The sequence below is a fragment of the Brassica napus genome, chromosome A1 (genome assembly GCF_020379485.1).
Source record: "Brassica napus cultivar Da-Ae chromosome A1, Da-Ae, whole genome shotgun sequence".
NCBI classification, from domain to species: Eukaryota; Viridiplantae; Streptophyta; class Magnoliopsida; order Brassicales; family Brassicaceae; genus Brassica; species Brassica napus.
Genome location: NC_063434.1, coordinates 5027119 through 5042189, shown reverse-complemented (window position 1 = coordinate 5042189; position 15071 = coordinate 5027119). Strand labels below are relative to the sequence as shown.

At 36.8% G+C, this 15071-nt stretch overlaps 4 protein-coding genes across 4 annotated transcripts; 2 read left to right on the top strand and 2 right to left on the bottom strand.

Moving 5' to 3' along the window:
- The first annotated feature begins 453 nt into the window (after positions 1-453).
- On the top strand, positions 454-938 carry LOC111200929. The gene has a single exon (XM_022692512.2). The coding sequence runs from the start codon at positions 454-456 to the stop codon at positions 793-795; it is 342 nt and encodes a 113-aa protein (XP_022548233.2). The 3' UTR covers positions 796-938.
- Positions 829-2506, bottom strand: LOC111212388 (protease Do-like 5, chloroplastic). Its single transcript, XM_022713919.2, has 7 exons — positions 2120-2506; positions 1910-2044; positions 1755-1817; positions 1582-1671; positions 1384-1506; positions 1129-1291; positions 829-1042 (listed from the first exon to the last, which is right to left on the bottom strand). The coding sequence occupies exons 1-7, from the start codon at positions 2390-2392 to the stop codon at positions 936-938; spliced, it is 954 nt and encodes a 317-aa protein (XP_022569640.2). The 5' UTR covers positions 2393-2506; the 3' UTR covers positions 829-935.
- Positions 2507-5651: 3145 nt separating this feature from the next.
- Positions 5652-9871, top strand: LOC111212382 (glycolate oxidase 3-like). The gene is made up of 11 exons (XM_048735417.1): positions 5652-5788; positions 5888-6012; positions 6111-6157; positions 6245-6322; positions 6411-6535; positions 6599-6665; positions 6748-6810; positions 6892-6961; positions 7043-7143; positions 7268-7372; positions 7628-9871. Exons 1-11 carry the CDS (start codon positions 5652-5654, stop codon positions 7814-7816), a joined length of 1107 nt encoding a protein of 368 aa, XP_048591374.1. The 3' UTR covers positions 7817-9871.
- A 302-nt stretch (positions 9872-10173) lies between these two features.
- Positions 10174-14571, bottom strand: LOC111212385 (9-cis-epoxycarotenoid dioxygenase NCED2, chloroplastic-like). Its single transcript, XM_048782309.1, has one exon. The coding sequence runs from the start codon at positions 12125-12127 to the stop codon at positions 10382-10384; it is 1746 nt and encodes a 581-aa protein (XP_048638266.1). The 5' UTR covers positions 12128-14571; the 3' UTR covers positions 10174-10381.
- Between the last annotated feature and the right edge of the window lie 500 nt (positions 14572-15071).

Sequence of the window (15071 nt, the reverse complement as noted above, 5' to 3'; positions counted from 1 at the left end):
GAATTAAGAAAAAGAAAAAAAATGAATTGGGCTTCTTATATGGCTTTCTGATTTAAATGATAATGGACCCTTGGCCCATGTCTCTCTCTCGCCGCTCCCTAGAGAGACGGAGAAGAGAAACTCAACTATCTTATTTCGTCTTCTCCGACGATCGTCTCAGCTGCGATTGCGAATCGGAGCCATAGAGTATTCCTAGGGTTCCACGAGCACTCGTCTTTGAAGCTCCGAAGACTACTACTACTACGTACATCATCTTTTCTCTCTCTCTGCTATTATCGTTCCTTGTTCGATTTTGGTTTTGTTTCTTTGGTTCTATGTATCTCTTAGGCCTTGTTGCATCTCTAAGATTCAAAGTTTGGTTATTTACATCTCTAAGATTCAAAGTTTATAACTTTTGATTGTTCTTCGTTTTGTGTGTAAAGCATACACAAGAACAAGAACCTGTCGTGAAAAATGGAACAAATAGATGCAGGAGGAAGCACCACCGTCGCTGCGTCGACCTCTGAAGACTCGAGTTTAGATCCGATAGCACGAGTGAGGAAGCTCTTGTTCCGCCAGATGCTCGTTGGAATCAAAGACGGGAGATTCTTCCTTGGCAGTTTCCACTGCATTGACAAACAAGGAAACATCATTCTCCAAGACACCGTTGAGTATCGCAGCATCAGAAGATCCTCTCCTTCCCCTACTGAACAGCGTTGTCTTGGTATGATCCTCATCCCTGCCTCTTGCAGGACCTCTTGCCATGTTGATTGCTCTATCGAGGAACAGCTTTCATTGATTCAGCTCAAAGAGTAGAGCCTTGGTTGGTCTCTTCATTATGGCCTTGTATTGTATGATGAATGATTCACGTTACTTTGTGAAGATAAATGTATACATGCATTGGAAGCCTTTTGGAGTTTTATATTTACATTTAATAGAGAAGATGTTTGTTTTCTTTAGAATCTGTCTCTGTAAGCTGTTCCATACACAATGAGGTAAGGTACTGTTCGTACAACTGTGTCAATGGGAATGGCAAAGTTCACTCCGGAAGACATACCAGTCCCTGCAACAACAAAACTCTTCACTTTAAGATCTGATTCATGTTGGAAGAACAGAGTTTTGGTTATGGTAAAAGGGAACATCATCAACCTTTGCGGGTGAATGTGGCAGTGTTGACGCCTATGGTATGGCCATAAGAATCAAGCAATGGCCCTCCAGAATTGCCAGAGTTAATGTCAGCATCTGTTTGAATAGCTTCTCGAATACTCTTCCCGTTGGGTGAAGGTATCTCTCTTCCCAACCCACTCACTACCTACACCATCCCCATGATAACCAAACAATCAAAATCCCCTTATAAGTGAAATGTTCATATAAAAAATCTAGGGATCTTCTTCTAACGCTTACCCCTATTGTCAAAGTGTTTTCATATCCATACGGATTCCCTATCGCAAAGCAACTCTGACCTACGCGTAGATCACTGGAGGTACCAAGAGCAACAGGTTTCAACTCACGTCCCTCGGTTTCAATCTGAGTGCATAACAGCAGTTAAGAAGGGACAATGCATACAAGTATATGACTCAAATTGTCTGAAAATAAGATTACCTTCAAAACAGCAAGATCATTGTCTGGATCAAGACCCACAATTTTCCCATCCTTGGTAAATCTTGTCCCCATGGCATCAACTAGAGATACCTGCACGAGAACCATAAAGTTACTTACTTGGCTTTGTGTTTTTTTTGTGCGTGTGCTGCAAATGGATAAAAGAAGATGGAGACCTTACAACGTTGTAATCCACTTTGATCTGTAGCTAACTTGGCAATCACATGATAATTTGTCACCTACAATTGTACAAGAAACAAGCTGTTTCAGTTTTACAAAGATTCAGACAAGAGACTGAGGTTTGGTAAGTTTTTTTTTTGTTTGTGCGTACAATGTGACCAAGCTTGTCCCAAACGAAGCCAGAACCTGTCCCTTCGATCTTTGCATTATCCTCAACATTGGATTCATCAGAGGAAGTTTTGGGAAGCTCAATGTCTTCGATGTACACAACAGAAGGCGAAGTTTTCTGTCAAAACAGAAAAAGTTGAGATTTTTATTTTCTACCGACAAAAGAAAAGGAGTTTCGAGATTGTCAAAAAACCTGGAAGAGATTGACATTTCTCTCTTCTTCTTCCTCAAGCTCCTCTTCTTTCAGTTGTTCCAAAGCGATCGCAGATTCCACTGGAAAACTCTGTTGATTGGAAGCGAGCAGAGACGAGGCGAGGGCTAAGCTCGAACCAAAGATCACGGTTCTTCTTCTCTGATCAGGATTCGAACCGGAGCAAGCTAACACTGAATTCGACCGGCTGAATGGAGTGAAAGTATAGGAGATTGAGTAACAAGCTTTGGAAGAAGCAAGAGCCACGTCCATCATGGCTTCTTCTTCCTTCTTGAAACTCTCTTACAATGGCTCGCACTCGCTTAACCACCACCAACTTACACACAGAGGAGATAAGGCGGATTCGAATAGGCTCGTTTTCTTCCCGGTTCGGTACAGAAACGGTTCTGTGGTTTTGGTTTTAATTTATCCTTTACAATGTCTTAACCGGGTTAATCTTAAGTAACCTTTGGTTCTGTGGGCTGCATGACATCATATTCTAAGAGCATCCACAATGGAGATTTATCACAAGTCCGTAGCACAAAATTCTAGGTTAATATGAATACAATAATATTATAAAACTTAAGTTAGCTAATAATTGGTCCTTAATTAAGGATTATAAAAATTTGGTCCTTAAAGACGTGGTATCGTGCTATTGGGTCGGTAGAAACTTTCATTTCACATGTTTTAAAATTTAAAATTTTATCTTTATATTTAATCATGTATCTTTATATTTAATCATGTAATAAATAAAAATTTTAATGGAGTTAAATCTAGAGCGATTTGCACATAAAATACCACATAATTTGATAATTTGCAAAACTGGAAAAAATGCTGGCCCAACCGTAAAGCCCAACTCCAGACCTTGCAAAATGACCATAATGACCCTATTCCTTTGTTTGTTCACTTGTGAAGCGCAAGAATTTTGTAATGATGAAATGCATATAATGATGACTTAATCTATATATACAAGCAACGTAGGCATTGGTGTAGCCCGTACAGGCCTGTTAAAAGCCAACAACAACTAACGAATACGGCATCACTAAATGACGACTTGCACATGAAATGGATAATAGACAGTAATTTTTTTTTAAAAAAAATAGACAGTTACTTTGTGTGTTATCCCTATTTTTTTTTACCGATTTGTAAAAATACAAATTTATACAAAACTGTATTATTACTTAAAATATTAGAAAAGTATGTGTAGCCGGTTATGGCGAATATAAAATTGATAATCAAAAATGTAGCCGGATACTAAAAATACCGATTGGTAAAAATACAAATTTATACGAAGCTGTATTATTCCTTACAATATTAGAAAGTATGTGTAGCCGGTTATGTCGAATATAAAATTGATAATCAAAAATATAGCCGGATACTAAAAACCTATTTTCTTACCAATTTGAAGAAATACAAATTTATATGAATCTGTATTATTACTTAAATATTAGAAAGTATGTTTAGCCGGCTATGTCAAATATGTAATTGGAAATAGAAAATGTAGCCGGATACTAAAATTGGCGTAGATATTTTTTTGTGCCATTGCATGTGTCATTATAATATTTACAGCATGCTAACTCTAATAAGGAAGAAATATAAAGTTTAATATCCGGATAATAAAAGCGTTGGTTCATACAAAAAACATGTAGCCGGATAATAAAATTGTTGATTCATTATAAAGTATATATAGCTGGATAAATACAAGTATGTTCGATAATGTATTTGTAGCTGTCTAGCTGGCTATGTAAGTTCATATCTCTTATCTGAGCATTTTCTTTTCTGCTTTAAGCTTCTCATCTTCCTTTCCAACGTTTTCAGGAGTTGAATTAGGACTTCGCTTGTTGGATTTTAACATATTCTCTATATCTTCGCACATGATGAGTCCTCACAGAAAAACTAGAATCATCCATATTGAAAATATTCAGTTTCTACATGCTCCAGCTATTCAAGTGTTGCAGAAATTCTGGTATGCGGAGTAGGTGAGAGAATCAGGTCTAGCGAGCTCCAATCAATGAGTTCCATCCATGGGTGGTGAGAGAGGCTGTGGCGGAGAGATGAGATACATGAGAGGAATGTGCAGAAAGCGTGAGAGTTGATTTGTGTTGAAGTTGAGTGGCTTGTTGGTTGGTGATAGGGAACGTCGCCGGAGAAGATATTGGTGTTGTCGGAACCATGGACTTACGAAGAAAAGTGTGTATATAATCAGGAGAGCCTTCAGAAAATAATAAGTGATGATACAGAAATTATGGTTATGACGGAGAACACAAAGTGATTTTGGAACGATGAGTGGTGATATGGTCGAGGAGAAACCGAAGAGGCATCGATTATATTGAATCACGCGTGTCGCGTGCTGTAGGGGATATAGAGTTTTTTGAAAAAGCGTATACGATATAGGTTTTGTAGAGAGCGTAGGGATAAAAAGGCCATTAATAAAAAACAGATCAGCAAAAAAAGTAAACTTCCATTCTCGCAAATTACGCAGTTAGTTTTGTATAGGAGTGCCAATTTCTCTTAAATCTATTTAACATTCACCAAAATTTTAAAATTTAATATTTTATCTTTATATTTTATTGTATCTTTATATTTAATCATGTAATAAATAAAAATTTTAATTTCGCATGTTTTAAAATTTTAATATTTTTTAATTCCTAAGAACTCTAAATTGAAGAATACCATTGAACATACAATTTTGATCAGAGTCCTTAACTATTCAAATAAAAAAAAATTAGAAAAAAATAGTTTAATAATGCTAAGGACTCTAATGGTGGTAGCACCATTGGAGATGCTCTAAAAGATGGCTCGTTTATATCTGATCTTCACCAAATGTTTATTTTGGTTACAAAGGTCTTTGTAGTTTGACGATACTTTTTTTTTTTTATTGAAACATTCCATCTAGGATACTACATTGTTTTTATTATCAGAATGTTATTTTTTTCCTCAAAATTTAAAGGCTGCTCAAATCAGTATGTCATATGTTTGGAACTTTCTATAACGATGAATGGTATTTCTAGCATTTTACAAGGTTTACATAACATTTAGCACCATTGCTTTCCATACCACACTAATCATCATAACAGCAGAAGAAGTTTAAAATTTGAAACAGAGAGCTGTGGGAGATGATGTTCAAAGTCTCGTATACACAGTCAGAAGCGCATTGGTCAGTCATGACGATCAAGGTAAGTGCATTTTTCTAGTTAGAAACTGATCATGCTTTGTGATTGTATCCAGTTATTGACACTTCATATAATATGGAAATATATAAGAATATAATAATGTAAAAGGTAACAAATCATCTCATTTATATAAAATTTATCTTGGGTCATGAGTAGATTATGAGCGTTCATGCATGCATTAGCTCTGTATAAAAAACAAAGAAAATAGTTGCATCACTGTTTTTTTTTTTAAGTTGCATCACTGTTAAAATATAACTTTGGGTACAGTACGTTACTTTGTGACTTCGTCTTATAGTACGCCACCTTCTCAAGAACACCAAGACGCTCTCCGTGTAATCCCGCGCAGAAATTACAAAAAAGAAATGGAGATAACGAACGTGATGGAATATGAGAAAATCGCAAAGGAGAAATTACCAAAGTTGGTATATGATTACTATGCATCTGGTGCAGAGGATCAGTGGACTCTTCAGGAGAATCGTAACGCCTTCTCCAGGATTCTGTAAGGGAACCCATATGTTCTTTTCTTTCCTCCTTATAAATTGTTTTCAAGTATTGGGGGAATGTTACTTTTCCTTTTTCATATGTTGAAAAAAAAAAGGTTTAGGCCTCGGAGTCTCATCGATGTAAGCGAGATTGATGTGAGCACAAGGGTTTTAAGGTTTAACATTTCCATGCCAACCATGGTTGCTCCTACAGCAATGCAGAAAATGGCTCACCCTGATGGTAAGTCCTTTTTGAGTTATGTTATGAGAGTAGCTTCTTGAGATGTCTTGTAAGGAAAAAGAAGCAATCTCATTTCCCTCAATGGCTTGTCATTGCAGGCGAGCTTGCAACCGCCAGAGCTACTTCCGCTGCTGGAACGATCATGGTTTTGCTTCTCTCTAGCTCTCTCTCAACATCTTATTGGCTATCTCCTTTTTACATTCATTTTAATTATTCTTTGATATTTTTTCAGACTTTATCTACATGTGCTACTTGTAGTGTTGAGGAAGTTGCTTCCACAGGACCTGGTATTCGTTTCTTCCAACTCTATGTAAGTATGCACATGACCTTTTGTCCACACGAGCTATGTATTTTCCCTTTTTGATATTTTTTGGCTATTGATTCTCTCTTGATTTCAGGTTTATAAGGACAGAAACGTGGTTAGACAGCTTGTGAAACGAGCTGAAGAAGCTGGATTCACAGCGATTGCTCTTACTGTAGATACCCCGAGGTTCGGACGCAGAGAAGCCGACATCAAAAACAGGTGATGAAACTTCACAGCATCATATAAAGTTTGTGAGATCTTTATGGATATTATCTTATGCAGATTCACGCTTCCTCGAGGTCTGACTTTGAAGAACTTTGAAGGGTTGGATCTTGGGAACATAGACAAGGTCAGTGATACAATGATATAATAAGCATACAAAATGGATCTAAAAGCTCAATATTTCAAAGATATTGTATATTTTTTCACAGACAGTTGACTCATGGCTAGCTTCTTATGCTGCAAGTCAAGTCGATCAGTCACTTAGCTCGAAGGTTAGAATATGTTTCAATATTTTTCAGTTGATAACTACTTTGTTTCAGCCTCTTTGCCCTGTTTGTTTCTTCTTCTTATAGGATATAAAGTGGCTCCAGTCAATCACAAGCTTGCCAATTCTTCTCAAGGGTGTTCTTACAGCTGAGGATGGTAATACTCTGCATCAAACTTTTTACTTGAAAATCGCAAAAAAGTTGAGAACATTCTTTTGATCATTTGAAAATTTGGCAGCAAGGATCGCGGTTGAATATGGAGCTGCAGGGATTATAGTTTCTAACCATGGAGCTCGTCAGCTCGATTATGTCCCTGCAACTATAATGGCCCTTGAAGAGGTTAACCTCTAAACGCATTTACATTTTTAAAAAATAGTTCTAAATAATGACTTCAGCTTATTTTTTCATATTTGTTTTACGGATATTTATTTTTAATTCGACCGAGCAAATTCAAAAATGGCAGGTGGTTTATGCCGTTGAGGGTCGGGTTCCGGTGTTTCTTGACGGTGGGGTTCGCCGTGGAACAGATGTATTTAAAGCATTGGCTCTAGGAGCTTCAGGTGTCTTTGTAAGTTCATTCATCAAACACACTCTTTAGCTCTTATAATTTTCCCCATGTTTTCTCTCTTTTCATATCGGTTCTGCATGAGTAGTAACACTGATTGCCTCTCCCTAATTTTTACCATTTTGAGTCAAGACTTTTTTAATTAGTCAAAAATGAACCCAAGAAAATGACTAATCCCATTGCTAGCTTATGAGTATACCCTCACTTGATTATATAATAATTCACACGACATGTAACTAACTATTACTTGTTGATTAGGTTGGGAGGCCAACCTTGTTCTCGCTTGCAGCAGACGGAGAGGCGGGAGTGAGGAAGATGCTGGAAATGCTAAGAGATGAGCTCGAGCTGACAATGGCACTAAGTGGCTGCCGTTCTCTGAGAGAGATCAGTCGAAACCACATTAAGGCCGATTCGGACTTTCCTCATTACCTCCCGGCCAAGCTATAGGGGAATCTTATTGATCACTTGGTTTAATATTCATCGAGGAAAACAAAAGAAGAGATGGATGGCTGAATTTATGAACCAATGATCTCATCAAACTAAAATAAAGTTTCCATTTGAGTAAAAAGAATTTTATTATTAAGTAATAGTCTTTAATTTTTCACAATCCCATATGTTGTACCAATCAGAACTATTTGGTTTTTCTTTCCACCTTTCTAGCGCTAGTTTGGACGAGCTTTCTCCCAATTGTGTCACGTAATAGAAGGTGACGTGTGTGAGAAGAAAGTGTTAGATACTTTCAGACTCTCTTGAGCTCTGCTCTGGTGAGATCAGAGATTTTGCCATGGCTTCTTCAGTTCTTCTGTCCAATAAGACCCTCCATTTGTTGTTCTGCAAATTTTCACCGATCCGAATTCAGGATGGCCTAGTCCATGTGGTTGATCCAATTGCGACTCTGGAGGATAGTGTTGTTGAAGCCCACAGTTTCTTCCACTCGACTGTGATACATTTTATGTTACATGGCGGGAAAGAAATCATAAGAATCATGTATTAATATCATGGAGGTCCACAGTTTCTTCCACTGTGACTCATCAAAATCGTGGACAAAACTATGAGAAAAATGGCTCTCTCTGTGCTAGATTTGGGAGGCAAAAAATATGAAGACAGCATGTCTGCATCAGATATCGGTTTGCAAAAAAAAAAAGAAGAAGAATAGCAGACCGTTACCATTTTCAGTTGGTTCTTTCAACTGACTTTTTTATTCCTTTGATTGATTTATTTCTTCTTTCAAACAAATACAACACCTTGATGTAAATAATGGTTTTTGACTGAATAAATTTCATGTTCATTAAAAAACAATAAAATAGAAAATTATGTTTGGAGAACCCATACATATGCATCAGAAACACTTAAATAGACTATAAGAGATGGTGTTCAGCGGGGCACTTCCGGTGACTATTTCTGGCTTGTTTTTTTTATGGAACTTTTAAATGAACCACTTGTATATATGTGGAGAAAAGATATGTCCATTCACCAATCCACAAAACATACCATGTCCATAGGCTTACATAGGCGTTGCTATCCAACAAATCACATGTTCTTTTGGCTCCAATAATTCTTTGGATGCTTGTGGTGTAAAATTCGAAACCATAGAGCCTAGGGTTGTCCATGAATGCAGAACAATTTTGTCTTCGAAACTGTATGCCTCGTGGTATCAGATCTTGGAGATTCTTATGGGAGAAATTTAGGGTTGGAAAAAAAGAGAGGCTGGCAAGATTTTCAGCTCAGGAGTAACCTAACATTGATCCCGCTAGATACTCGATCTTAGATATAAGATCAACTGTTGAGAACAATAGCGACGAGGAAGAGTAATATCCATTTAAACTGATCTAGTCTCCAGCCCCAGGACACTAGGGACCTATGACTTTTTTTTTGAATGAATCGGGACCGATCGACGTCTTGGATACGAGAAAGAATATTGATGACAGAAATCAAGTTGCTTCTTTCAACTATCCAATATTTCAATGGTTGGATAATTTTCACTAGATACAGTAGTCTCTAACAGTAGTATCGGCCGATATCAAATTCAAATTCCTCTTTGTTTCTTTAGGAAACTTTGAATATCTGTATAGATTATAGAATTGTGATTGTACATTATTATTTTCTTTCAATAACGTTTGTTTCCAGACGTTTCTGATTTGGAACTATATATGGAACGGAACAAAACTGATGAAGTTAATATATGGTTGTACCTTCACTGTATGACTATTTGTTTTGGATGACGACCATCAAACATAACACAATTTTGTCTAATTACTTTGGATGAAAACGAAAAATGTTACAACGTGGTTGCATTAACTATGCAACGTTTGCAAACAACATGAGGTCCATGACATCATCTTGATACATTCATCTGACAATCACACCAATTGTGTCCGTATATACATACATATATACGTAGATATCTAGGTATACGATTTTACAGTATAGTGATTATATAGTAATACATGATTCATACGTGGCTTCACTTAGTACCACGAATTTGTTGCCCATCAAATACAAATTTCGAGATCTATGGATCATATATGAACAGTCTTTTGCTGGTACGAGTAATCTACATTTGATTGTTATAATCGTCATTTCTACTGTTTCGTCATTGCGCTAGTCATCTTTTATAGTGATACAGCTAAGTTTTTTAATTCATATTCCTAACAAGAGTCGATGCATGCATGAAAGGCAAACGATAAGCAGGATCCATATACATTAGCAATTTATCTTACATGGTATAAGATAATAATTTAAAAGATCCTTATGTAAATTGATATTATTATTTTTATATTATGAAACACGACAATCAACTATAATTAACATTGTTATTGAGTTTTTTTTTTTGTTTCCACTTTAATTTGTGCTTAAGGTTTCTAAATTTTTATTTTCTTTCATATATTTATTTTGAGTTGTATTGTATATTTGTATGGTAAAGTTACGAAAATATGTCAAAACGATGCCCGTCCAGATGAGGCCAAATATTTAGAAATAATCGATATCAAAACCTACAAATTACAATAAATATTATACTTGGTCCACGAGTTCACTTGCATCCACAAACGTACCATGAAAACCGTACGGTACTCTAGACGGTAGTTTAATCGTAGCTTCAAGCTTTAAATCAACGGCGTCAATAATCTGAAGTTCCGACGTCTCTTTCTCTTCGTCGTGAACGTGACAGAATATATAACCGTCATCTTCATTATCTCCACCGTCAACGGAGCCACTAGGCAAGAAAAATGGTTCTCCGCCGTACTTCTCATCGCCGTAAACGTACTTTTCAATTTCGCCGGTGACAAGATCAACCTTAGCGAAACCGGAGACTTTCGGCCAAGGATCAGCGATAGCCAGAAACGCGAACCGGGTTTCCCTACCTAACCGGTTTCGGTTAACCATACCGATCTCTAAATTCACCTCGTCGACCAACATGGCGCGACGCGTGGATTCACGCGTCCTGAGGTTTATCCTGATCTCCGTCAAGACGCTTTTCAAGCTCTCGTCTCTCTCGTTGAAGATAGAATCCGCCGGCGACATACACGACCCGATCACCACCACTTCCTCAGTCTCCGGCGATTCCCACGCGTTCCAGAGGTGGAAACAAAACGTCTCCGGCGAATCCACCCAGATTATCTCGGAAGCCTCCGTCGCGTCTTTCGGCATTATCCCCAATCGCGAAACCTTTCCGCCGTCGAAGACCACCGGCGAGTTTCCGGCCATCATCTCCCCTAGCTTGAACACGACTTGTTGATCCGGAATCACCACGAAGTTCTCCGTTATAGCGAAATCGTGAATCATCGTCGGAGTCTCGAGCGGGATCTCTACTTCCGGTGATTTAACGCCGTCCGGCGAGAATCTGAAGTACTTCAAGTAAGGCTTTCTCACGACGTCGTAGCTTAGCGCGTGGAGCTCCTTCGTAACCGGGTCGAGTTTCGGGTGGGCGATCATCGTGGATTTTAACTGACCGTCGAAATCGTAACGCCCAACGGTTTCTAGATCCCCGGTTTGAGTTATTTTTAATTGATACGGTAAATCGTCTTCTGACATTGCTAATAGCCGGTTATTGAAGTAAACCAAACCGGCATTCGCTACACCGACGCCGTTTTGGTTGTTGACCAGACCGCAAAGCCCACGTGCGTAGAAAAGCATCAGACGTGCGATTCCCGAGTGGCCGTGAAGCTCCCCGATTGCTTTCGGGAAAACCGGTCTACCCAATCGTTTTTCCTGAATCAATCTCTCGGTTTTAGTAAACCGGCATGCGTAGCTTGCTGAACCGTTGGTTATTTTAATGGCGTGAACCATTCCGTCTCCGTCGAATAAATGGTGTCCAGCGATCGGGTCGAACATTGGATTTGCGCCGTTACGGACGTAAACTCCGTCAATGCTGTCAGGGATTGTTCCTTCGACGGTGAGAAACTGTCGGACGGGACATTCCGATACCGGAAAATAATTACCGGCGATCTGAACACTTGGATCAGCGGTTTTGGAAAGAGGAGTATCTTTCTCATGGGAGATCAACGCGCGCTCAGCCGCGTCGATAGCACTCGCCGCCGCTTTCTGGAAGATGTTTAGTCGGAGGGAATTATGCTGCGGCGGCGGCGTCGCAGTGGTTCTGGGTGTAAATGAAGAACGTTTTAGGGGTTGGTCGGTTACGTCGATGTGCACCGTGCATTTAATTTTCGGCTGTCTTTTGATGGGCCTCATGCATAAATCACTTTGGGCTTGAGGATATGTTATAGCACCGCTCGTCGACATTGTAAGCAGAGAAACCATGGCTTCTGTTTTGATCTTCGTTAGAATTTTGAGACAGTGACTGTATCTTGTGTTCTGGTTTGAAGAGCGAGAATGAGAGAGAGGAAAACAATGGAAGGTTCGATGATAAGAAAACCGAAGAAAGAGAAACTATATATATAGAGTTGGGTAAGTGAGAGAGAGTAGTCTTTACATTTATAAAATGATTTCAACCATGCCTTATATTACATGAAAATACCATAGAAACAAAATTTAAGACTAAACAGTGATGAGTGATTTATTGGTAAAATCGGGAAGTCATTAAGGCTTTTCACTAAGTCAAATTTTGTATTAGTAAACAAATCCCTTTTTGATATCATATTTAGGAAAACAATCTTTCCTTGAAAAAGATATCATTTGCTTTGTGTTAAATTTCGTTATCTATATATAATAGCAAACCTTTTTTATCCAACCCATGACGCCATCATTTTTTTATAGGAAAAAAAAATCAAAATCTAACGGTGAGTTTTGTGATTAGAATATAATCTAATGGTTACGATTTTGTTTAGGAACAAAAGTATGACGCCCTAGATTCACGATAGCAAGCGACGTCTTCATCACACCTCTTCAAAGGCGTCCCTTACATTCACCATAGCAAAAGCTGTGTTGTCATCCTTTTTTTATAGGAAAAAAAGTTTCAATCCAACGGTGACGTTTGTTCTGGATATGTAATGTAATGGATAAAATTGTGTTAAGATAAAGACTATGACGTCATTGATTTAATCACCGTTTTCAATTCACTAAAGTCGCAGCTCCTCAAAGACGCCGCTTAGACAAGCTCCAGAACCGTCATCAACTCCAAGAGTCATCTCTTTTCACAAACCTATTAATAGAATAAAACTGTACAGATTTGCAGTTTTTTGTAGTTAACTCATCTGTTTCTCTCACTCACTTTTTATCTCTTTCTGTTTTCTTAACGTCCAATTCCTGTCAAATATTTTTTGGTTCAGTTCACAGACGCAATCAATCATTCTTCGAATCTTCCATACATACATCTTCCCTAATCCATCTTTCCACCCATAATTGTCTGTAAACCATTTGTTTGTTTTAATATATCCCTAATTCGAAGAGGTTTCTTTTCCGTATTCTCGTCGTACGTCTGATTAATTTCTGCCTCTTTACTTTTGTTAATCTTCCTCCTTTTTAAGTATATTTATTTTTTCTGCAATATTTCTTATCACGGCTTGTGGCTATTTGAATTCATTGTCTCTGTGATCAGATCTCTTTTTGAATGGTTAGTCATTTCAGGGAGGAGATGGAGTGATTTGCGTCTTATTTTATAGCCGACGAACGATCCGCTTGTAACTTTCCTCTCCCAGTTTTTGTATTACAGTCTATTCGATTTGCATTGTTTTGTATTTATTTCTTAATTCTGTTTCACTCAGTGAATGGTTCGTGACGTTTCGCCAGAACTGATATGAGAATCACGAATGATTTATGCATATACTCTTAACTTGTCTGTGCATGCGTTTAAGTGGGGAAGTTTTTAAAATAATTGCGTTAGAATACCGAAATAGTTTCTTCATACAATGACGTACCCATGTATTTAATGCATTTATCTGCTTTATAGTGTTTAGAAGATGTATTATATTTAGTTGTCTCGCCCTTTGTCCCTCTAGCAGATAATACAACCGAAAAAGATATGAAGTAACCAACCATATGTTTTTTTTTGTAATTGGCCAACCAACCATGTGTTTGTAAATATATTATATGATGTTACTTTTAGATTCAGTGAAGCTTAACCTCACGTAGGATGTGAAGATGGGCAGGCGGAGTGGATATTCTGGCCGAGAGGAAGGAGAAGGTTTTCTTTAACGCACACACTATTTATTTCCGGTATCTGGACCATAATTTCCTTTGATAATCATAATAGCAATTGTATATTTTTCATTTTTGTTGGCCGTACTAAATCCAAAGAATTTAGTACTTGGGTAACTTGCACAAAATAAAAAGGTGAAATTGTAAGGTAATGGCTATTTGTGGTTATAATATAAACTTAAGATTGTATGATCATGTTCATTTAAAAAAAAGAAGTTGAACAACTCTAAATTAAATTTACCATATGAAGTTTTGATTAAAGGCTTAGTACATACTCGAGTTATATATAGTTTGTTGACAAAAAAGAGTCATATATAGTTTTGATGATGTGAATAAGTACCAGCAAAAATAAGTACCAATATGGGGGAATTTCAATACTTTAGTGAAAATTACAATATTGAGATGGTCAAATACTTAATTATGTTGAAAATAATATATTTCTAATAGCTATCACTCTGTACACACCAACAAAAAAAAAATCTAAAAGAAAAGACTGTCTTTAATCAAATCAGTATCCACATAACGGGCAACAACACACATAAGCTGCGCGAATAATTGGTTTAACTTGCGTTCAACGTAAATTCATAAACCGTTAGTTTTATAAAAAAAAATTCATGTATATGTTTATGTTTTGTAATTTACATATAGAGTAGAATATATTATTTTATAGTATAAATAATTTTTTTATTTGTACATAATATTGTGTTATAACTTGATGCAATTTGATGTAATTGTACTATTCATATATTAATCTATTGTTTTTATGTTAATTTATTTTAAAATAAAACAACATACTAAAAAATTTAATTTTTTGCATTAGTTTTCTATGAATTATTATTAATTTTATGATATTTTATTTTCTTGAAAATTGAACTCTCTAAATTTTTGTATTTGACTAAACTAAATAAGGTAATACTATATTTAAAAAAAATTATATAATATATACTATATATTTCAGTGAGTATTTTTATTTTCACCATAAATAAACAAAAACCATTGTAATTAACTAATTTAAATTGATTTTAAATGTAGTGACAAAATCTATAAATAAAAAGAAATACAAAAAGAAGTAATTATCTTTTTATAAATGCAATGGCTAAATGTGTAA

Excerpts from the sequence above, each read along its gene's own strand:
- LOC111200929 (XM_022692512.2), top strand. The coding sequence starts at position 454 with ATGGAACAAATAGATGCAGGAGGAAGCACCACCGTCGCTGCGTCGACC.
- LOC111212388 (XM_022713919.2), bottom strand. The coding sequence starts at position 2,392 with ATGATGGACGTGGCTCTTGCTTCTTCCAAAGCTTGTTACTCAATCTCC. Across the intron at positions 1,292-1,383 it reads AAAACACTTTGACAATAGGG|GTAGTGAGTGGGTTGGGAAG; the intron begins GTAAGCGTTAGA and ends GGGATGGTGTAG. Across the intron at positions 1,043-1,128 it reads TGCCACATTCACCCGCAAAG|GGACTGGTATGTCTTCCGGA; the intron begins GTTGATGATGTT and ends TTGTTGTTGCAG.
- LOC111212382 (XM_048735417.1), top strand. The coding sequence starts at position 5,652 with ATGGAGATAACGAACGTGATGGAATATGAGAAAATCGCAAAGGAGAAA. Across the intron at positions 6,666-6,747 it reads ATCTTGGGAACATAGACAAG|ACAGTTGACTCATGGCTAGC; the intron begins GTCAGTGATACA and ends ATTTTTTCACAG. Across the intron at positions 7,144-7,267 it reads CTATAATGGCCCTTGAAGAG|GTGGTTTATGCCGTTGAGGG; the intron begins GTTAACCTCTAA and ends CAAAAATGGCAG.
- LOC111212385 (XM_048782309.1), bottom strand. The coding sequence starts at position 12,127 with ATGGTTTCTCTGCTTACAATGTCGACGAGCGGTGCTATAACATATCCT.